The 23,484-nt window shown below is 26.7% G+C and overlaps 6 protein-coding genes across 17 annotated transcripts; 3 read left to right on the top strand and 3 right to left on the bottom strand.

The window, feature by feature from the left end:
* The first annotated feature begins 13 nt into the window (after positions 1-13).
* On the top strand, positions 14-4,791 carry LOC126920237 (HEAT repeat-containing protein 6). 3 transcript variants are annotated; one of them, XM_050730306.1, is made up of 13 exons: positions 14-337; positions 507-755; positions 843-1,073; positions 1,147-1,972; positions 2,040-2,332; positions 2,424-2,765; positions 2,838-3,088; positions 3,183-3,402; positions 3,476-3,553; positions 3,625-3,831; positions 3,950-4,066; positions 4,163-4,344; positions 4,443-4,791. In XM_050730306.1, the coding sequence occupies exons 1-12, from the start codon at positions 164-166 to the stop codon at positions 4,331-4,333; spliced, it is 3,159 nt and encodes a 1,052-aa protein (XP_050586263.1). In that variant the 5' UTR covers positions 14-163; the 3' UTR covers positions 4,334-4,344; positions 4,443-4,791. The 3 variants fall into 3 exon arrangements, with proteins under 3 accessions (XP_050586263.1, XP_050586262.1, XP_050586265.1); XM_050730305.1 differs by having other exon boundaries at positions 4,163-4,791; XM_050730308.1 differs by lacking the exons at positions 3,950-4,066; positions 4,163-4,344; positions 4,443-4,791 and having other exon boundaries at positions 3,622-3,764.
* LOC126920251 (PRKR-interacting protein 1 homolog) lies at positions 4,712-5,944 on the bottom strand. The gene is made up of 3 exons (XM_050730346.1): positions 5,724-5,944; positions 5,345-5,524; positions 4,712-5,226 (listed from the first exon to the last, which is right to left on the bottom strand). Exons 1-3 carry the CDS (start codon positions 5,820-5,822, stop codon positions 4,906-4,908), a joined length of 600 nt encoding a protein of 199 aa, XP_050586303.1. The 5' UTR covers positions 5,823-5,944; the 3' UTR covers positions 4,712-4,905.
* A 632-nt stretch (positions 5,945-6,576) lies between these two features.
* Positions 6,577-9,718, top strand: LOC126920250 (E3 ubiquitin-protein ligase RNF25). Of its 3 annotated transcripts, none has more exons than XR_007711916.1 (7): positions 6,577-6,767; positions 6,851-6,922; positions 7,511-7,751; positions 8,021-8,239; positions 8,324-8,635; positions 8,836-9,104; positions 9,163-9,718. XR_007711916.1 is itself a non-coding variant. In XM_050730345.1 (7 exons), the coding sequence occupies exons 1-6, from the start codon at positions 6,742-6,744 to the stop codon at positions 9,013-9,015; spliced, it is 1,050 nt and encodes a 349-aa protein (XP_050586302.1). In that variant the 5' UTR covers positions 6,577-6,741; the 3' UTR covers positions 9,016-9,021; positions 9,163-9,718. The 3 variants fall into 3 exon arrangements, 2 of the variants coding, with proteins under 2 accessions (XP_050586302.1, XP_050586301.1); XM_050730345.1 differs by having other exon boundaries at positions 8,836-9,021; XM_050730344.1 differs by having other exon boundaries at positions 8,836-9,718.
* A 1,876-nt stretch (positions 9,719-11,594) lies between these two features.
* Positions 11,595-14,095, bottom strand: LOC126920243 (uncharacterized). Of its 4 annotated transcripts, none has more exons than XM_050730324.1 (4): positions 13,946-14,095; positions 12,587-13,740; positions 12,433-12,492; positions 11,595-12,329 (listed from the first exon to the last, which is right to left on the bottom strand). In XM_050730324.1, exons 2-4 carry the CDS (start codon positions 13,697-13,699, stop codon positions 12,081-12,083), a joined length of 1,422 nt encoding a protein of 473 aa, XP_050586281.1. In that variant the 5' UTR covers positions 13,700-13,740; positions 13,946-14,095; the 3' UTR covers positions 11,595-12,080. The 4 variants fall into 4 exon arrangements, with proteins under 4 accessions (XP_050586281.1, XP_050586282.1, XP_050586280.1 ...); XM_050730325.1 differs by lacking the exon at positions 13,946-14,095 and having other exon boundaries at positions 12,587-13,437; positions 13,515-13,709; XM_050730323.1 differs by having other exon boundaries at positions 12,433-12,489; positions 12,587-14,095.
* Positions 14,096-14,448: 353 nt separating this feature from the next.
* Positions 14,449-19,901, top strand: LOC126920249 (cytoplasmic protein NCK1). Of its 3 annotated transcripts, none has more exons than XM_050730340.1 (4): positions 14,450-14,908; positions 16,907-17,139; positions 17,983-18,920; positions 19,102-19,901. In XM_050730340.1, exons 2-4 carry the CDS (start codon positions 17,121-17,123, stop codon positions 19,321-19,323), a joined length of 1,179 nt encoding a protein of 392 aa, XP_050586297.1. In that variant the 5' UTR covers positions 14,450-14,908; positions 16,907-17,120; the 3' UTR covers positions 19,324-19,901. The 3 variants fall into 3 exon arrangements, with proteins under 3 accessions (XP_050586299.1, XP_050586297.1, XP_050586300.1); XM_050730343.1 differs by lacking the exon at positions 14,450-14,908 and adding an exon at positions 14,950-15,194; XM_050730342.1 differs by lacking the exon at positions 16,907-17,139 and having other exon boundaries at positions 14,449-14,908.
* A 310-nt stretch (positions 19,902-20,211) lies between these two features.
* LOC126920246 (arf-GAP domain and FG repeat-containing protein 1) lies at positions 20,212-23,264 on the bottom strand. 3 transcript variants are annotated; one of them, XM_050730336.1, is made up of 6 exons: positions 22,923-23,250; positions 21,386-21,921; positions 21,101-21,295; positions 20,788-20,964; positions 20,593-20,711; positions 20,212-20,487 (listed from the first exon to the last, which is right to left on the bottom strand). In XM_050730336.1, the coding sequence occupies exons 1-6, from the start codon at positions 23,087-23,089 to the stop codon at positions 20,434-20,436; spliced, it is 1,248 nt and encodes a 415-aa protein (XP_050586293.1). In that variant the 5' UTR covers positions 23,090-23,250; the 3' UTR covers positions 20,212-20,433. The 3 variants fall into 3 exon arrangements, with proteins under 3 accessions (XP_050586293.1, XP_050586295.1, XP_050586294.1); XM_050730338.1 differs by lacking the exon at positions 22,923-23,250 and adding an exon at positions 22,712-22,857; XM_050730337.1 differs by lacking the exon at positions 20,788-20,964 and having other exon boundaries at positions 22,923-23,264.
* Positions 23,265-23,484: the final 220 nt, after the last annotated feature.

A 23,484-nucleotide genomic window follows, 5' to 3' on the forward strand; every position in this document is an offset into this window, starting at 1 on the left:
TACTATATAGTCGGTACGTGATCGACTCGGTTCTGTACCATTTCAATTTCTAGGACACCAGATCTTATAATTTCGTTTGTGATGACATAATTCTTGTGCGAAATAAATATTTCTCATCACAAAATATTTTATAGTTATATTTAAAAAGATACAAATATAAAAAATGGCTTTAACACAAGTTGATTCTACAGATTATATCACTAAATTTGATTGTATAGTAGAAAAACTACTTGTATTGACAAAAAGGAGGAAAGATAATGAAACAAAGTTGATCAACAATTACCTTTATGATCTCAATAATCTTGATTATCGATATTTGACAAGTTTAAATAATGATGTAAGTTTAAACAAACAATTTAATTCATTCTAATTAATTTTTTTTAATATATAATATTTACTAGAATATATATCAAGTAATTTAGCTTATATTAGTTGATTGTTAGTTTAAATCAAAACATAAAAACATAATATAAAAATTGCTGCTTTACTTTTCAATAACATTTTAGGCAGTGCAATTGCTGATTGAACAATTATGTATTATCATTACGCCTGCAGAAACTGTTTTGATACAAAATTTTTGTAAATTATTAGTCAATATAGCTCAAAACAATATTGAGCTTCAAGAACAAACATTTATATATTGCAACGAATGGATTATAGAAGTTTTTAAATCTGCCTTACCAATTACGCATAATAATATGCTTTTAACCTTAAAAAGTTTATTAACAAATAAACAATTTGGTAATATTAATCATGTAAGTACAAATTTTATAAAATTGTTTTATATTTATAAATGAAATATTACAAATGCATAATATTTAGAACAATACATATTATTTCAGTATTTGAAATTATTAATTGAAGATGATCAGTTACTAAAAAAGTATTTAAATCTGTCTCATGTACAATGGTCTGAAATTCACTATAGTGCAATTAGTTGTTTAGAAGGAATTTTACTGAGCTATAATAGCACTTTCATAGCAAAAGAATTGATATATATCATTAAAGATATCACACTAGATATTGTTTCTTCTTCTTTATATTTAAATGAGAATAAATATTATCATACGAAAGTGAGTAATAAATATGGAATAAAAATTAAACTGTGTAGTTTTCATTATCATTATTGGTAAATTAAATTTTTAGATATTATGTTCGTGCTTACATATTCTGCAAATAATAGCAGTTAATGAAATGTTGCCACATTCCATTGATTTTATGGGAGAAATTTTGGGAGTAGTGCAAGCATTTTTATTTTATGGTCTCAAGGATTATCCTCCCATAAAACCACAGCTACTTCGTCCTGCAGTAATGAATCTTCCAGAACGAATTCATATAATTCCTAAATGTAAGAATTTGAAGAATCACAAAGCAAAAGTAAGAAAACAACCAATTAAAAAGGTTGGTACTGAAGTAAAAAATAACACTGTACCAGAATGCAAAGGAGTTAGCTTATATTCAAGTGATTCTGATACCTCAGATACTGAAAGTAATAATTCTGTCTTTATGGATTCTAAAGTAAGATTAGAATCTGTACGGTTACTACAAGTACTCGTTGAAAATTCACCAAGTCGTGAAATATTTGGATTTTGGCCACAAATTGTTGCCACTGGATCACAAAGCAATGCTAGAGTATTGACTAGAAGTATTCTAAAGGAATGTGTATCTAAAGTGAAGCAACATATGCTAAGCACACTAACAGAATTATTGGTAAATGCTAAACCTTTTCTAATGCATGCAGAAGATGTTCATCATACATCTTTTATTACCTTTTTTGGCATAGTATGCCTAATGATAAAAGAATTGCATTTCACATTATGTTTGATTTTAAATGGTGAAACAAATGTAGCTGTTTTAACTCATGGTTTAAAATGTGCTGCTGCTTTAGTTCAAGGCACACCATATACACGTTTGAAAACAGGACTTGTTACAAAATTAATGAGAAATTGTAAACCATACATATTTCACAAAGGTATTTCTATTGTTAATATACCTTCTTATTCAAAAATAAAATTTTATAATTACTATGTCTTATATAGATCCAACAGTTCGTGTTGCTGCACTGTCAGTTTTTGAAGCTATTGCTTCCTGTGATCCAGTAACCCCAGAAATATTTGAAATACTCGTAAAGCAATCTGCTGTAAACATAGCATCAGATCAACCTGTGAATATTTCAGTTAGTGACAATACAGAAGAAGATGAAGAAGGAGAAGAAGAGATAGATATTGAAGATGTGAAAAATAATTTGATACATGAATACAATAATGAATTATTCAAAGAAACAAATATTTGTTTTCTAATTCATGTTTGTTTGGAAAATATATCAAATAAGGTATACTTACATTTCAAGTTAAAATTTTACGTGAATGATATAAAGCATAGAATTTTTTTGAAAATAAATAATCATGTATCCAATTATATAGATAATGAGTACACCTGTTCGTCTTCAATCACTAAAATTAATTGGTAGAATGGCATTTAGTACTGGAAGTCTTGTGTTTCCACATACAGAGTTAATTACAATGACTTTAGTAGGAATCATACAAGATTCTGAAACACAAATAATTTTACACGCTTGTCGTGCTCTAGAAATTATGGCTGGTTGTCTCATGAATATTGATTCAGAGGATAAAAATGTTTCAATATTTTGGAATATTATATTTGATCCTATAACGTCCCTTCTTCAACATCCACAAACAATAATAAGAGAAGCTGCATGTGATTGTCTAGGCAGTATTAATTCTATTATATTTGCCCAACTTCAGGTGAGTATTTATATAAAACTTGCATTACTAAAATTTATTATACATTCACATTTTATATAAACTTTTTTTTAGAGACAGAAAGCAGTTTTAATCATTACAATATTATTTGGCGCAGTACGTGATAAAGAAAGTGCTGTAAGAGCTGCTGGATTGCGAGCATTAGGAATGTTAGTCACATTACCTGCATTGAAAGAAGAAACTGGGTTTTTAATGGATTTAGCTGATATAGTTTGTTTAACTGCTGATGATAAAAATCTTGGCGTTCGTATCAAGGGAGCCTGGGCATTAGCTAATTTATGCAATTGCCTCCTCTCTAAAGAAACGTTAGTTATAAACATATTAAATAGTTAATTAATATCTTCTATATTTGCTTACAACTTAATTTTTTCTTTCAAAATAAAAAATCTGTCCTTATAGAAATCACAAAGAAGTAGAACCTATTCCTTTGGAAATGTTATTACCACAAATTTATCAAGTCAGTATTAAAGCATCTAAGGACAATGATAAAGTAAAATGCAATGCTGTTCGGGCTCTTGGAAGTATTCTGTACTTATGTCCTAACAAACATATACTGAAAGACGCATCATCAGGATTAGAGGCTCTTATAAATTGTGCTACTGTAGGAAACGATATGAAGGTACATAAATTAAAAAATTGTTATTGCATCAATAACTCATTTATTGCATTATTAACTGTTATGTTAATTAAAGGTTCGTTGGAATGCATGTCGAGCTCTAGGATTAGTTTTAAGTAACAATCCAGATAATATATTACAACCTTCTTGGCGGGTATGTAATGAACAGAATGTAAATTCTTTAATTTTTTTATCATAATCAAAACAATTTTATTGATTTAGTAGGATCAAGTGTTTCCTGTATTGTGTAACTTAATTTGCGATAGTCCGAACTTCAAAGTGCGTACTAACGCAGCATGGGCGTTATATTCCTGTAACTCATACGGAAAATATATTATAACTTTATGGAAGAGTCTTATCTTAGCATTTGAAAATTCTCAGCATGTACCGAGTTACATCGAATATCCTCACCGTGACGCTCTTATTCAACAGGTAATTAAATATAAAATTATAGGTAATTACTAAATAATAAATAATATTAAATACTAAATAAATTCTAGCATATTTCATTAAACATTAGTCTATTAATATCTTCAATATATGTTTTTAGCTATGCCTTACTCTTAGCCATGTGGCTACTTGTACAGAAGTGTCAGATTTGCAAAATCTTTGGACAGAAATAAGCGAACATGTAGATGATGTTTCGAACTATGTGAAACAGTTCCAGGTATGATTTTAATATATGAATCAATAAAAAACCAAATTGTACAGAATCAATATCTAAATATTATTATATCATTTTTACAATCTTTCCATATTTTAGGACATAATTGTGCCTGAAAAAATGGGAGATTTAATAAAAGCAAAATCTCAATTAGAAAAATATATGAGAAGTGCTTCATTATTAGAAGAACGAAAGATTGCTCAAGTCTTAGCAAGTATTTTTGAAAGAACTAAGAGATATGACAACCTAGATAGTGCTGTCTTAACTTAACAATTAATAAAGTAATAAATTAATTGTATATTAATAATACATATTCATGTGCATCCAACATTTGAAATTATTTTTTTTTTTTTTTTTTTTTTTTTTTATTAACGTGCAGGAAATCTACACGGACACCAGGCCGCTTCTGGGAAGAAGCGGCGTGGTAGTACCAGACTCCAACCAACTAAAACCTCCACGATGACCGTCCCGGCTGCGATCGAGAGAGGCCCGGGAACCGGTGTGAGCGACACACCGGGCCCAACATTTGAAATCCTAACAATAATTGTGCTCAAAACATACATACGTGTTTATTTACACAATACATAAACATGTACGTAAGTATATAAGCATGTATGTATATAAACGTGTAAAGATATATATACAGAATATTAAAGCACAGACTAAATTTATTTAACAAATATGTTCTTCGAATTTTTTAAAAAATAAAATTTATGTGTATAATAATATATATATATTATTTTCATTACATGGCGTCTTAATCTAAATCTTATTTATCTTTACTAAGAAACTGAATTGTTTATATTTACACATATTTCCTGCATCATTAACTTCATTCTTATTTATGTATTTACAGGAGTATTTGATTGTTTAGACTGATTCTCATCTAAATTTATAGAACTTGTATCTTTAACTTCATTATTAGATATATTTTGGACCTCATTATCATTTTTATCTCCTGTCTCTTCTTCATCTAAACTTTCTTCATCTGAATCAGTATTTGCACTTTTGTTATGCTGTTCTACATTTCCAGTCTTCATCTTTTTCTTTTGTTTCCATTTCTGTTTTTTCTTTAATCTTTTTGCTCTTTTCTTTGCAGTTATTTCCTCAGCTATTCTTTTATTTTCTTCAATCTTTCTGTGGTATTCTTCATCTAAAAGTTCCTAGCAAAAACATTACAAACATATAACAAAACTATAAAAGTTGATAATGTAAAGCAAGTAAATTATGAAAATAGCTTCAGTTACATAAATTTACATTTTATAATTATTTCTATTTTACCTTGTGACCTTTTTCTTGAATAAACTTTTGCCTTGCATATTCTTTACGCCTTAAATGTCTGTATACATGAAATTCTCCACTACCAGCACCAGCACTGCTACCCATTACATTACGAACAAATTCCGGTACTGTAGGTGTACTTTTAGCTTTAGGCCGTTCTGGTAATATGATAGGCTTTTCCTAGTGCAATAAATAAACATTTTATGACGATAATCTAGATATCCTATATACATCTAATCTTTTTTTCCTAATCTTTCTAGGTATCCTACATATGAAATAATAAAATATTTCTGACATCCATGTTTTTAATATTCGTTAGGATCAGAATTAAAGAAAAAAGACAATTAAGATTGATTTTTAAATATTTCGACATATTTACCGGATTTTTCATTAATTTTTGAAGTTTTAAGCGTTGCAAATCAATTGCTGTCTTTGCAACAACAGGTTTTTCTTCTTCTTTTTCTTTATTTTCTGACATTATAATATATTACTAAAGAAAAAAGAATTTTAATTCAATCAATTTTAAACTAATTCACAATTCTTGTCAAATGGTAACAGAGAGAGGTTATGTACATGATAATAAAAGTGAAATATGCAGAAAACAAAATCGATTTAATTACATCGATTGCAGATATACACAAATTTAAAAGTATAATCGTATAATTAGTCTTATAAGAAAAACTTTAAATCATAAATATATGTATTAAAAAATATTTAAAAAAATTTTAGATATTTAGTATGTTTATATCCTTTATATATGTACTACAGTACATTAAATTTTTAATAATGCTTCCAACTTTCTTTATAATTTTATTTTTATTATAATTTTTATTATAAATGTTAACTTTCGTACTTTGTTCATTAAATTTTGTTCGCTATATTTTTATATATGATTCTATAAAATGTTAAGTGCTACTTTTTAATAATTACCTATACACATATAAATCACATATTTTATTTAAAGTAAATTTTATCTTCTTAAGATTTAACTACCTATAATTAATAATTTTTATTATATTTATTTTGGCAAAATTTTATGAACTTTCCATTATGATATATTTTTATATATTACGTAAATAATATGTTATATATTGTTATATTAAAAATACTTGTTATACAAAAAGTGAAAATGTTTAACAAAATTTTTAGCTGTGACTAGACCAGAATTAAATTATTTTCTTTAGTGAAATTTTTCTCTTAGTGACAGTAGTAATATGTTACCAATAATTCTGAAGCGATCCGGTTGGTAGCAGTAATAGTAGCAGAAGGCTTTCAATATTGACGCACATTGACGCTTATCAAGAATCCTATAATCGCCGAAAACTGAAGAAAGATCTGCTGTCAAATTCGAAGTAATTTTCACAAAATAAAGTATATTATTATATATCTCAGGAACAATGTCAGAGACCGTAATAGATGAAAGGTAATTTTTTAGCAAGGTCTTATAGTAAATGTGTTTTCAATGAATATTCCATTTTTTTTATTATATATTAAACTATTTTATAGAGTAACTGACGAAATTGAAGCACTAAAAGCGATATTGCTTGATGATGAATTAAATATAAAAGAAAATGACAGGTAAGTTTTTTTAGGGAATGTTTGTAACCTAATAAATGAACTAAATCAATTGTCATTTGGAGACTTTCAATCATTATAAATTATAGGTAATGTACCATTAGAAAATGTTATTTATAATTTAAATATTTATTCCATTAACAAAGCATATTAAATTTAATATTTAAATATGTACTTATATAGGAAAGGAAGGAATTTTAACAGTAAAATAATACAGAAAATATAAATAATATAAAAGAATATAATATAAGAATATTTATCTTCATACAAATGTATAAATTTGGAAGCTTAACAGATATAACACTGTCAGTGTTATAATTTTATACAGTATCATGTATTAATTATATTAATTATTATTTGTTAGAAGTATTTTTAATTATATATATATTATATATTATATATATATATATATATATATATATATATATATATATATAGGTGTAGTATTTGTAAAATAAAGAATTTGATATTTTTAATACTCTATGATTTACTTATATTTATTAATCTTTATAATAAATTCTCATTGAACTACAAACTAACTGATAGAGAATTTAGAAATTTATGTATTGTGAAAAATCAATGTTTTTTCAGAGGTGAACCAGAATGTATTGAAACTGTGTTATTTCCCTCAACTGGTGAAGATTCACAGTCTCAATATGTTTGTGTAACACTAATTGTTCAGTTACCTGTGGGATATCCTGATATATCACCTACTATTAGTCTCAGAAATCCCAGAGGTTTAGATGAAAATACAGTGAGGCTTATGCAATCAGATGCAGAAGCAAAATGTAAGGATTTCATAGGTCAACCAGTTATGTTTGAACTCATTGAGGTATGTATCACATATTAGAAAGTGTTCTGTGAATAATAAGATATGTTAAAGTATACATTGAGCTTATGTAAAATGTATGTACAAGAGTTATATTTAAATTTTATTATATTGCTATTCTATTTATATCAGAGTTACTTCAGGATTTTGTAGTGTTTCATTTATTATTTCCTTTAGATATTATTATGTTATGTTTTATTATTATGCTTTTGTAACTATTACTTTATTGGCTATATGCTATGTTTTGTATCTATGTGATATTATTATAACAGTTAATAAGAGAACACCTTACAAGAAGTAATCTTCCAACGGATCAGTGTGCCATATGTTTGTATGGTTTTCGGGAAGGAGATGAATTTACAAAAACTGAATGTTATCATTATTTTCATTCACATTGTTTAGCAGCACATGTTGCTGCTGCAGAACGATATTATAGAGAAGAACAAGAAAAATTGCCACAATGGCAACAAGATGCAACAAATAAATTCCAGGTATACTAATATGTAGTTATGAATATGAAACTAAAAAAATTTGTGACAGTCCTAGTTACCATTAAATATGACATAATGTTTCAGGCCATATGCCCTGTCTGTAGAGAATCCATCAATTGCGATGTAGAAAGCCTATGGTCTGCTCCACCTCCAATTGATGTTGAAGCTGCCATCGATTTTTCAGTAACTGCAGAGCTGAGAGAATTACAAAAACAAATGGCAGCATTATTCTTAAGGCAACAACGGAGGGGTGGTATAATTGACTTAGAAGCCGAAGGTGTGAAAACATTGGTTAGAACAGAAGATGAGCCAGGTGCTACTACTGAAGGACCCAACCCTCCGGGAACCAGTTTAAATGCATATTCAAATCAAAATATGCAACCTGTTGATCATATGGTATGTTTATATGTTAAAAATAATGATAAAGATTGTATTGACAAACTAGATAGTAATTATAAAAAACATTTACATAAATTTTTTACTCGTTAATGAAAAAATATATAATTGATAATATGTGTCTAAAGATTCTAATATTTATAATTTGTAATTTTTATTTTTTTAATTTTAATACCTTAATAATAAAATATTTCCTTCAGCAAATGTCACAAGCAAAACAGCCCTCACAGACACAAAATCATGCTCACTATCAATCAAGGCAACTACATCATAATTACCAAGGTCATAATAACCATGGCCATCGAAACAGAGGTCGTGGACGAACTCATTATCGTCGTCAATTTGACAGAGTTAGGCACACGGAATCTACTCCCAGATGACAATGGGTTCGAGATAAATTATTTACTGTCTGGTCTTCTATTTTACTAAGTGTATACAATAATATGAACAGCATTAGTAGCATAATTGTGTATGTATTATATAATAACTGTTTAATTTCAAATCACTTTTACGTATTAAAATTATAGGTTTCATTGTTCAGCAACATTCCCGTTATAACGGTGTATAAAATGGGATATGTTGAGACTTCCAATCCATTGAGACTCCTGAAGCCATGGTGCTCTTTTAAACGATCTACAATCGTACAAAAGTTAGTTCTTTTTTTAAATATAAATATGTATACAGAGCTGTAAGTACTGTAGCATATTACAAACAAGCAAAAGAAAGAAAAGATACCCAATCAAAATGTTATACTAAAAATATTTTATACCAGTCATTTAAAATTTAACAGTCTTGGAGTAAAAAAATAACATGTATCACTTTCAAATTAATCATTTTTACATAAATTTCACAACTTACAATACTCATTTCTATGCAAAAATTTATTAATAATATAGATTGTACTATATAACAGAGCAGACATGGATCAGTGTTTAAAGAAATACTTGTTCATTCCTTTTAAAGGAATCGAAAATTTCACTTTTGCTCTATGCATATATTCAGAAGCAATGTAAATCTTTAGAAAAAGTATGTAATGCTATTATATATCAAGTTTAACATGTGAAATATACCTTTCTCTCAAGAGTTGAGAACTTTGGTTTAATGTATAAATCAACCACTACTTCTGAAAGAACACTATTCAAAAAATAATGCGAACAACACAAAATGTTTTATGCAGTCATGTAGTATATATATTGAAAAAATGTAAGTCTTTGATTTTTGTAATTTATTTGTATTTTGTTTTCTTCATTTTCTTTTTGAACGTCTTGTTAAAAAAGAGATTTATTGTAAATATTTCTTTGTTGGGTGCAAAAGTAGATTCTGTTAATATGTAAAAATCTTCCTTGTAATTGTGATATTTGAAAAAGAGTAATAACATAAAATAGGAAAAAATTTTAAAGAATGAAAACATCAGATCATTCCAATTCAAATAAATTAAGATATTAATTTTATTATAACAATGTAAATTCTTCTTTATAGCAATGATACATTTGACATTAGTTATATATTGTTAAGGTAATTATGATCTCTAAAAATAGAATAGAAAATGCTTTTATAAACGATAAAACGTTTCAGCACATGTAAAATTACGTAAAAAAGATTAATTATTTTTATTCTTTTTTAAACAAAATACCACATAAAACAATAATATGCATTTTTTGTAAATCATATTTTAAATGATATAAAGTAATATACTGTAAATCAATATAAAATACCTTTATTTTCACTTTGTTACAACAAAAATGAACAAAGAACTGTCTGATTGAAAATTGTAATGAAATCTATATACCATATAGCTATTTGTTTTCTATATTATATTTTGTATATATTAAAATACTTTACCTAGTTCAATATGAGTGTAATTGGAATAATACAGAAAGTTTCTTCTAAATCTTTAATTTTCTTTACAACAAAATTTTTATTATATGAAATAAAGAAGTAAATATTTTTGTATCTTCTTGTTGAACTTACATTCTTTTAAAAAGGATGAAAATGAATGAATTAAATGTATTTCTAAAATCAGATTGAAAGAATAATATTTCTTTATTTTTAAATTTATTTTATATAATATTTATTTATACATACATGTACCAAAGAACTTATATTTAATTCAATACATTCAAAGTAAAACTTTGTTGTTTTCTTTATATCGATACTATATTTACCTGTGATATTTTTAAGAGAAGAAAAGTGTAATTCAATTTTCAGTACGCTTATTTTATAAATATGTATGTACATAACTTTTTATGCCAAAAATTAAAAATTGGAAGTTCAGTATGTATTTATAACTATAGAATCTTTGTAATCTTGATATATGTTTCTTACAAATGTAATAAAAATATTCAATGAAAAAATGTTTTATATATAAATTGCACTGATATTAAGCAAATATTAAATGCAATAAACAAAAAAATTTTCCATGAATAAAATTTTAATGTATGGCTAATTAAAAATAAAATGAATAATATAATAATATTTATAGTGTTTTCGAAATGATTAATGCAAAATATGTTACAAACAGCTTAATAAAAGACTTAATAAAACATTCAATTCTCGTTCTATAAAATTCTATATTTCATATATTTGTCTTAAGTATAGTCTTCTATTATTGACCCTTTATTTATTTTATTATTTCTGAAATCTATAATTTTCTATATTATTATTGCTTAGTTGCAAAGTTAATAGCTTCTAAAACTTCTGATAAAATCCTAAGACTTCATTGGATATTGCAATTTCTATTTCATTAATCCAATGTCACTGCATTAGAACAAAGCACATTATTTACATAAAATTTTTATTTTTTCATGTTATATACCGTATCACAAATGTTGCCAAAATAATAATTTTCATTTTTTCTACTTAAAAAATGTCATTTCATTATAATTCTTATTTATCAAGAAAAAGGTATGTAAAAAGTATTCTAAAAATATCTGTGAAGTGACTATATATATTTATTATAAAAAAATATATATAACATTTATAATAGATATTACTTACAAATGAAAGGAATCAATGTTTATAAAATAGAATCTATGACTTTTTTATTATATTCATTTCATAAAAATTAACACATAGGATATATTGTAAAAGTAATAATATAATAATTTAGCGATATGTATGTAATATTAATACATTCATATCTTTGTTTCAATCTTGAGTTAATGTAATTTAGTAACAAATAAAAATAATTCTTTTTTTTTTATTGTATTTTGTATTTAAAATTGTGCACAGCATTTTCACCTTGATTAGGAATGTATAAATTGTTAGTTTTGAAAAAAAATTTATACAAATAAATGTTCAACTTAGGACGCTTATAACAATCAAATTATAAGATTAATAATAAGTTAGTATATTTACAATTAATTTATAATCAATATTATGAATACCAGTCATTGCATTTTATGGATATGTAATAAAATCATAAATGATTGAAAATAATTTAATACTATGTAGTATATTGTTCCTTTAGTTTATTAAGTTTTAATTTTAACTGTTCAAGTTCTGTTTGTACTGGTTTATAAAAGTCCTTACATTGCAGCAAAATATTGGAAGCTGCATCTAATAATACTGGACTGATAGATTTTGGTGAGGGAATGTCTATAGAAACAGAACTAACAATACTGTTGTCACCATATCCTTCATCAATACTTTCATCCGAAGTTTTTGCTAGTGCCTTCAATTGATCTTTCAAATCCTGTAGGATAAAACCAGTTTTAATACTAGATCTCTTGATAAAAATAAGAAGATTATGAATGAACAATTAATGTTTATGTTAAAAAGTTAATGTAAAAAATTACTTTATTTCTCATTAAAACCTGTTTTAGGCATTCATGTAAGGAAACTTCCATTTTGTTCTTCTGAAACAGAATAGTTATAAGGTAATTATAAGTATTCCCCTCCATAATAAAGTCCTCTAATCTTATATATACATTATAAAATAACATTGTATACCATAGTGGTTAAATGTCCCTTTATTTGAATTCCATGAAGTTTATTTTCTAAACTTTTAACTTTTCGTTTTTCTTGTCTAAGTTTCCTGATTAAAGCAGTGTTAGCTTCATATGATAATGTTTTTAAACGTTTATTTTCATTTATTACATCTTGCATTGAATTTAATTTTTCCTCTGCTTCTATATTTTTTGATTTTAAAAGTTTATACTGTGCAATCATTTTAGTTAACTGTAATCGCAATTGAAAGATTGCATCTTCTATCTGACTTTGTTCCTGTTTAGAAGACAACAGAGTAGTCTGTAATGCTTCATTCTCAGATTTTAACTTTTGAATTTCAAGTTGCGTTTTACGCAATGTATCAGCAGTTTGATTTTTCTCAGTTTCACATTTCTGTATATTTTCTTCCATAGTTGTAATTAATATACGTTGCTTAGCCAAAGCATTTTCCATCAATGCTTTGGAAACTTCATTACCTAAAAGTCGTTTTTCTAATGTTTTTAACTCTGCTTTTGTATCTCTTAATTCATCTTCTGTTAATTCCAACTTTGTGGAGACATCTGGAGAACTTGATGTACCGATATCTAATGATTCTAAAATACTGTTTGATTGACTTTGTATCTTTAAGTTGCGTACCTCATATTCCAAATCTTGCTTTTCTTTTCTATGTTTTTGAAGAAGTTCTGTATAATCTATGTTTAATTGCTTATATCTAGCATTTATGTTTGCTATTGTTTGCTGTCTTTGCTGCAAAATTCCTTGATAAGTATCAATTTCTAATTGTAAAGTTTTCTTGCTTGCTTGTAGACCATGTACTTGAGATTGATACCATTTTACAGATGCTTCTGATGCATCTAAATGATTTTTTACATCTGTTAGAGTATTTTGTAATTTTTGTTTTTCCTGAACTACTAACTGCATTTCTACATACAATTCTGTGATTTTTCCTTTAAGCCCTTCATTAGCAGCAATTCTCGCATTGAGTTCAATACGCATATTTTCTAAATCTATTCGAAGTCGCTCATTTTCTAGTTCCAATAATGCAACACGTTTTGATAATTCTATATTTGAAACATCTGGTGTTGATAAGTGTCTAATATGAAATTCATCGGTCATCAATTGCAGAGAATCTGTTGATGTAACAGAATCTAACTCTCCTTTAAATGAATCAGATAAATTATCCATTATTCCAAATTATACCGTAATTTAATGTGAATAGTGTATTTTTTCTAAGTTTTCTTTCATTAAATGCAACATATTATGAGTAGGTTGTAATTTAATTTTATAATCGAAATATACTAGTCCAGCACTGTTAACTTTGGAACGACTCGTATTTTGATAAAATATATATATCATACATACTTCATTTTGTGAAATTATTTGGTATTCTTTTTATTATTATATTAGTAAATATGAAGAATACTGAACATGACATATGTTAATTGTAGACTATGTATATTTGTATATATATGTTTAAATGTCACTTCATATTATATTTATATAAGAATACGACTACATACGTGTATAGTATACATGTAAATATATCCTTTACTTAAATACTTATCATCAAATATAGATATCTCAAAATTTATACAATTTGTGGAAAGAGCATAAGTACTTCATGAGAATGAACTTTATGATCAAAAATTATGGTATTATAATATTGTTGTTAGAAATTGAATCTAAAAAGTAGTATCAACTATATATGCTTTTTAATTTTAGACTCTCTAAAAATCCACAATAATATTATAATAAAAATAATTAAAAAATCACAGAAGGTAACCTATCGATTGTACAAGTGAAGATATATTAAGGCCGATTAAGATTATTCATATCATGGCGCTAGTATCGTTTTAGAGACAATTTCTCAGAGACGATAATCTCAGTACTCAGTAGCGCGCATGGTCATTTAACGTCTTTGGATTAAGGGTGGGTCTGTTCTTTTGCGGGAGGGGTCGTGTAAATGAATCTAAATATAACAAACAAAAAATATTGTAATATCCACACAAAGGTTTTGCTTATGCATTTTACTTGCGAAGATTAATATTGTGGGTAAAAGTGTTGATATTATATTTCTGTGTTCGATGCTTATTGACAGCGTAACGGTGACGAAAACTTCTTGGTGGATGGAGTTCTCTACGATTCGTTCTATCTTTCCCTAATTTCCAGGTCCCCCCCTCGACCCGATTCCCCATAAAGATTCAATCCCCTATACACTCTAGTCGCTCCCGTTCATGGCTGCGTGCCGGGGTGGGGGAAAACAAGCTGTATAACGACGTAAAATTTCGAAGCTTGTATGCAGGAATATGTCAAGTTTAAAAATCGGTAAGCTATTGCATTTATTTGTTTTCTTTTTTCAGTAATAGAGCGATAAATTATTTTATAGTATTTCATAAATAATAAAGAGAACGGCTGAATTGAAACTCGTGCTAGTTGTTGCCCCTTTGCATTCAACACGCTTCTACATTGCTTTTGTAGTATGGTAGGCAAGAAGGCAATGAACGATATTCTATATACTGTGCTTCGAAAGTTACCACATTCTCGTTCAAGGTTTGCGTGAAGGGGATCAGGAAATAATTGTCACAATTCTTGTGTATACGCGTTCTGCTGCGTATGTAAATATTTCACAATGGGCGGCACATTCGCCTGTTTTATCGAATCTATCGGTTATAACTAGAGTGCGGATGTTTATGCATTTCAGATATGTTAGAATATGCAAATGAAATATATAAAATATAGAAATATAAAATGTATCACTGTATGCAAAAGAACATGTAAAATATGCAATAATATTCTATAATAATGGAATTGTTGTTAACTATAAATTATGATTATAATTCGCAGTACATAATTAATTAGATCTTTATTAATTGAAACTGATTTATAATTTAACATATATTCATTGTTTCACATGACACAACATTAACACTACATCGTAAAATTTGTAATATAGTTGATAAAATAAATTTTATACACACTACCATATGTTTTTCAAGCAAGAATGTGCAAAACATGAAATATATAGAATATGCAAAATGAATAATATATGCTTAATATTGCCTAGAGATAAACAAATCCATATCCCACTTTATTGTCAGTTTTTTATGAAAATTTGCATAAATATCTGCAATCTGCTTATAATAACTGTCAAATTTTGATATTCAAAGCTACGGTTAAAATAACATTATATTTGTTTATATTTTAATCATTCCATATAAGCTTTATCTGTAATAATTTAAGTTTTGCAGTTATTTTTGATATTTTGATTCTTTTTCAAATTTATTAATTATCTTTTGCATAATATGTTTTGTTTCTTCATAAAAGATTTTAATAATAATGCAATAATTTTGCGTGTTTTTGTTAGGTACATTCTACTTTATAATACATTGTAGTTAGCATGAATGTTTAATGTTCTTTTTATCAATATTTTCTAAAAGATATTTTATTATATATTTCATTTTGTATATAAATTCTATTATTAAAAGTATATATCAGTAATATTAAAATATATTTAATTTATGACTGTATTTAAAGTACATATATAATTTGTATATATTTTTAGCATCAAAGTTTAATATAGTTTAACATTTCTTGAATATATCTTAATTAAGAAAAGTTTTAACTTTAAACTGATCTTTAGCATTTTTATTTTATATTCTGCAGTATCATTTCATTCAGGCGAAGGATCTACTTCTAAAAATATATATATTAACATTTATAAATAATATTGCATTAATAACATATATAATATATAATTAATAATATAATAATAATATAATATATAATTAATAATTTTCATTGCTTTATATTACTTTATAGTTGTCTTTCTTACTTTTAAAGTCGATAATTTGATAACTTTTGTATATAAAAAGTAAAGTAGAATTTATTAAAAGAAAATAATTGCATATATTTTATATCTGTTCTTTATAAATACTTTAGTTTATTATTTACATATAAAATTTTACATAATATCTTTGAATAACTCAAAAATATATGTGTTTGTATATTACATAAAATTCACTAATTATAAAATATATATCGAGAACATTTAATTTAGCAGCTATTAGTTATATTAACAAAATTACAAAAATAGTACTAATATAAAATAACTTGTTACTTAATAAATAAATGTTACTTAATAAATAAATGTCTTTTTTCCTTTTTTGGTAAATTATATATATATATATATATATTTTTTTAAGTAAGCTTACAATAAAATTAAGTAATAATGCAGTATAATATTTTTCTGATAGTATATCTAAATATCGTATTTTACAATATATATGATGTCAAGTTAATGATTGTTTCATTTTTTTTCTAAAGTGTTGGTAATGCACTTGCTTGCCCTACCCTTGAGAACGATGGACTCTGAGCAAAGAAATCAGCAGGTATATCAACACTAAACAAAAAGCTAAAGAATGAATGCCTGCTGCACTCACGCTGCCGACACAGAACAAGCAGATTTAACATTTATGCAAATAGTGTGTGAGTAGCAGCTACTCACGCCACACTCAGACGTATATATCCATTTTCGCACATGGCAGCCATGAAGCATGGTACGTTTTATTCTTGTATGCTTTGCTTTGTATGTAAATTTGTTTAAATGTCTATATTACTATAGTTTATTAAAAAAGAATTACTTGATATACCTTTAAACTATATTTCTAAACATATATTCATTATATTTGAAAATATATGATAATAATGAATTACCAAAAAAAATTAAATAACATTTTACATAAATATATGTATAAAATATGTTATATAATGTTTTACAGTTTCAGTACAACTAACAAATTACACTTCCTGGCATATATTAAAATCTTATATATGTAGTAGTTTAAATAAATTAAAGTAATTTATAAAAAGGAATTGTAAAAATATATAAAAGGCATAATATAAATAAATTCTAAACACAAATGTATTCTTTATTTTACATTTCACATTATTTTGTAACAAATTGCTTTAAATAGTTTCTCTAAAATTAATATTTTAGTATATTATAATTGGAGATTATTAAGAGATAACAGTTATCTGCACTATTAATGTATTTTGTAATCTAAGGATTAGTTAATTTAGTAGATTCTGTATATATTAGATATTTTATTTTCTGAATCTAAGTAATTATGTTTCCCGTTTTCAATTGTTATTATTATTAATAAATATTATATTATGTGGTATGTATATATATATTATTATATAAACAATTTATGTCTTATTTAATTTTTATACTTAAATGTTAAAATAAATATCCAAATTTTAATTCTGTGATCTGATTTTTCTAAAAGCTTTTTATTACAATAACTTTAAATTTGAATTAGGATTATTATAATCAAATTTTTATATTTCGATTGAAAATATATAATATTTAAAAAATTCATTATTGTGACAATTTTCAGGCAAGACAAGTCAAGACGACGTATGCTATGTTGTCGCCAAATACGACTATGGAGCACAAGGTGCTCAGGAGTTAGATCTACGGAAAAATGAACGATACTTGCTTCTCGATGATTCAAAACATTGGTGGAGAGTACAAAGTGCAAGAGGACAAGCTGGCTATGTGCCAAGTAACTATGTCAAGAAGGAAAAGCCATCTCTTTTTGACAGTATTAAAAAGAAAGTCAAAAAGGGCTCTGGCTCTAAAACTCTACCATCCAGTAATTCACCATCCAGAGCCGTAGAATCTCCTATTATGGCTAGGCGTTTACCTGCTGATCCAAGTGAAGCAATAGGTACAGCAGTTGTCAAGTACAATTACCAAGCACAACAAGCAGATGAATTGTCACTCGTCAAAGGCACTAGAATCTTAATATTAGAAAAAAGTAATGATGGTTGGTGGAGGGGTCAAAGTGGTACACAAGCAGGATGGTTTCCATCAAATTATACTCACGAAGAAGGAGATGCAGATGATACTCTTCATACGTATGCAATGGCAGAAAATGTTCTTGATATTGTTGTTGCGCTTTATTCATTTTCTTCCAACAATGATCAAGAATTATCCTTTGAGAAAGGTGATCGTTTAGAAATCCTTGACCGTCCACCAGCAGATCCTGAATGGTATAAAGCAAGAAACAGTCAAGGTCAAATAGGTCTAGTGCCACGTAATTATCTTCAAGAATTGAGTGAATATTTGACACAACCATATCGTGAGAGGGGAATGACAAGTAGTGAGATTAGTACAGGAGACTCCCTTGAAAGAAGGCCGGATCCTGGTGATAGACCACATCTTGTTGGAAAACCTTGGTACTATGGTAGCATTTCACGTTCGCAATGTGACACGTTATTGAATCAACATGGTCATGATGGTGACTTTTTAATTAGAGATAGTGAAACTAATGTAAGTACAAATAAAAATAATTTAATTAATATGATTCTTATATATTTAAATTAGTTTATTTGAAATATCATCTCGTTGATAATAACAAACAATGCATTATGATAATCTTTTAAATATAATAAAATGTTTAATTTAAATTATGCAATAAACATTAAATAAAAATTTTATAACATTTATATAGGTAGGAGATTATTCAGTATCTTTAAAAGCTCCAGGACGTAACAAACACTTTAGGGTACATGTGGAAGGAGCGTTATATTGTATTGGTCAAAGAAAATTCCATACACTAGACCAATTAGTAGACCATTATCAACGAGCGCCTATTTATACTAACAAGCAGGGTGAGAAATTGTATTTGGTGCGCCCATTGCCAAAAGGCAACCCCAGTAGTAATGGTTGCTAGGTAAATTCGTGCCATGAAAGAGCGGTCCATGCGCTTTCGAATGTATCTTTAAGATACGCAATGCCTGCCTAGTAATATCGATATCTCACATCTCGTATGTTTATACATAACAATTAATATAATTGGTGAACTCGTATATTAGTGTTTCTTGATTGTTTGTCCATTTACACTGATAAATAATTTATTTCTAAGTAATTACCACCAACAGTTCTTATCATTCATTGGAGCTTCCATACTATTTAGCAAACAAAGCTAAGAGAAACGAAACATTTGTACGGCAGCTATATGACAATTGACTAGTTGACACAAGGCTTCTCTTTATATCCATATGTAATTGTAAAACACGACCGATCATGTTATTACAATTAATAATATATTTACAACTACACGTAATGTAGACTGCAAATATAATGATCAAATAACGGTTAATTATCATGCAATTATGACCGGTTAAGTGGATCTCTACTCCGAATCTATTGGTATTGAATTATGACAAAGACTAAGTGTTCATTTGTGATTTTGTATTTATTAGAAATTTTTAAGTAAATAAACTATATTTAAGTGTGCATCAGGTAAAATGTAGTTGTTTTTCAATCCTTTATTTATTATGTGTATAATTATTACGACATATTTTTAAAAATTAAATTTTCTCTGCTGTATTTACATATTAGATATATTTTCACTAATAAACATGATTTAATTTAGAAATATTTAAAAATTTTTGTTCCTAATATTTAAAATATGTATATGTTTTATTATATTAAAATTAAACGGATTTTTATATATGTACAAAATTTACATATACAAACATAATTTATGACAAGACACAGTGAAATCAAATTAAATTGAATTGTATCAAGGGATGATTTTACTAGACATAATACACGATTGGTAACAAATATTAATCTTTATTTAACGTGTATATTATATTCATAAATAAAAGTATTATTTTTTTCTGTTATATGAATAAGAGATTGGTGCTCCTGTAGATAAAAGTTAATGGCACTAATTGCCAATAAGGTCACATATATAAACAATTGCCCTAAACTAAACATATTTTAGGTCTATATTATTTGTTCGTAATTCCATTAAAAACTTATGCTTATATAATCATAAGAAAGGATTGTTCGAATTTCTTGTCATGTTGCTCACACCAGAACCAACCTAAAAAGGCTTATATATTTAGATGTACAGACATATATATATATATATATATATATATATATGAGTATAACTTATAAAATTAAAACGAAAATATTATATTCATACCATGAATGGATTTGCATGATATGCTGGAAGAGTTGGTTGCCATACTTTATTTGTCATTAATTGACTAAACTGAATTACATCTCTGTTACTAGATGATCCAATACCTACCCACTGCGGATCTAAAATATTTATATTTTTTAATTTATTTCAAATGTTAAATATATTGAATGTTACATTCTTTAAATAAGAACTTACCGTTATTCATAGGAAATTGTACTGGTTTAAAAGGATTAATAGGATTATATAGCGAGGTATCAATTGATTGTGTATTATTATTAACTACATTAGATGGTCGCCATAAATCACCAGTTGCAAATGGATTTGAAATTACATTTGTAGTTTGATTTCCTACACCCCAGAGTGAATTCGAAGCTATGATAAGAATAATAAAATAATTTTGTAAAATTAATTTTAATAAATTAAAGATTTAATGATATATATATATATATATCCCTTTGTTTATCCGCGTTTGAACTCTTAGGGAGTTTACATATATAAATGCATATACCATTATTAGTATTCCATGTGGATGTATTTAATGTTGTTGCAGTATCATCTTTCAATTGTATTTGTTTCATTAGAGAATCTAAGTCTTTCAGTGCCGCATAACGATCTTCTGATGGAGGTACATGTGCACCATTTGCATTCATTGAATTAGTCATATTTCCTGTAGTCTGACTAAATGGACTTAAGGATTCAATATCTAGACACACACAAAAGATCAATTATTAATATAATAATTATATTGTATTAATTTGTAAAAACAGAAATGTAAAATATTGGTTCAATTTACTTGTATCTTTTTGGCTATCAAAAACAGGATTGTTGTCAAAATTGGCAAAGAATGACTGAGGTACAATAGGTTGACTGAGTTTATTTGCAGGTGTTGTAGTAGTAATAAATGGATCAGGAACTTTGCTGAAATCAGCTACAAAATCTGTTGAAAAGTTATTAAAATTAACTGATTCAACATTGTTTGTTTTCGAAGCTGATGTAGATGTTGTAGAAGATAATGTTGTAGTAGATGTTCCAGAATGTGGAACCCTTGGAATGTTAGTTTGATTAGATGACTGTGATTTTTGATTTGAGTTCTGATTTGCCATGGACGGATCCAAATAATATCTTTTAAGCTCATATTTTGCACTCATTAGATCTTTCATTTTTTGTTCATCTTTTGTATCTAAAGTCTGTGATGAATTTTGGTTCATCAAGCCCAACCATATTCTTCTACAATATTCATTACCACGTTCCTTTATAAAATCTATTTCCTCTTGAGTAAATGTTGCCATAGAAATAGATTTTACTCTATGTGGTGGTGTCAAGCCCCTCCTGTAATTTAAAAAAAAATTAGTAATGTAAATTTCTTCCTATTGCATTTTATATATACTAATTGATCAAATTATTATAACTTTTAACATTAAAATAATAAAATTATTAGGTCATCCTTTAAACATTATATTTCTTTTGTATTAATAATTACTTTCTACTAACTAAATCTTCTATTCCTCTTTTATAAAATCATGTTATGATTCTATCCAATTCCATTGTTCTATGTATAGAAAATGTATTATGATATTCTTATGCATTTAATAATAGGTAAAAATAATAGGTAAAAATAATAAAAATAAAAATAAATATTAAAAATAATAGGTAATAATTGGCATAGAATAAAAACACTAAAATTTCACTGAAACTTATAACAATGTAATTTATAAATAATATATTCATACTGAATATTATTAAAATAAAAAATATTTATTGTGTATATTAAACATTATTTATAATATTTAATAATTTAACTATTCTTTCCATTGCTAGTCAGACTAATTAATATAATATATATTATGAACTTTATAAAATAGTTAATGATATTCTATATTATTTATGAATAGAACACATTTTGACCATTGATAACAACTACTACGCACAAAGAAAACACTGATACCGATAGTATATATTAACTTCCTGACCGCAAATGCGAGCATTTAACAAAGATCCACAATCTCCTATTTATCATAGTAAAATACATTCATTACACGTGTTTCAACGAAACCTATTATTGATGCATTTGCAAATAAGAATATATTTTATTTTTCATTAAATACGAAACTGGACCTACCTAATATATTCGAAATGTTGACATTTATTCAGTGATAATTATAATTATTTGATCGTTAAATATTATGTAAAGCATTTGTAAAGTACATTTTGGTCAGTTCTATTCATGATATGATAAAATAATGAAGTAAAACAACAGTTACGTCATTTTTTTTATAAGGAAGAAGAGCTTGGTACACTTTATTGGCTTCTTACAAGTAACGAGTACTTACAGCATACCAGAACAAGAGGTACAGACGAATGAACCGATTGTCATGTTGACGTAAGTTGGGCCTCGCTGATGGCAATCGAAACATTCTTTATTACCAGGTTGTGAGACCAGCTCGCGTAATATTTTTAAATTTTTCTCGTCTTGCTTTCTTTTCGCGGACGCCATCATATACGAGAATGCACTTTATAACTATAAACGGAACACGGGAGATACACAAGACACAACTCTCGCGCTCTGGTTGCGGAACTGACTCAATTTTCTGTCACGACAGTCGTGCGTGTTCCGTAACGCATTCTAAAAATGTTTCAGAAACATGAAACGCGGAATAATAATAATATATTTGCAATGATTTTTTTAATGGTTGATTTTCACTCGTTAGCAGTCCTTATTTTCATGTAAGTTTCTTTCGCGCATTTTTTTTCAAATAGAATATTTTATTAATAATTTTGCATTAGTTTTTGTTATAGATGCTTTTATTTTTTTATTAATTTTCTATATAAGTACACATTCATATAAACATTCAAAGTCTAATTATGACGTTTATTGAATTATATAGTATATAA

The sequence above is a fragment of the Bombus affinis genome, chromosome 9 (assembly GCF_024516045.1).
Source record: "Bombus affinis isolate iyBomAffi1 chromosome 9, iyBomAffi1.2, whole genome shotgun sequence".
Classification (NCBI taxonomy): domain Eukaryota; kingdom Metazoa; phylum Arthropoda; class Insecta; order Hymenoptera; family Apidae; genus Bombus; species Bombus affinis.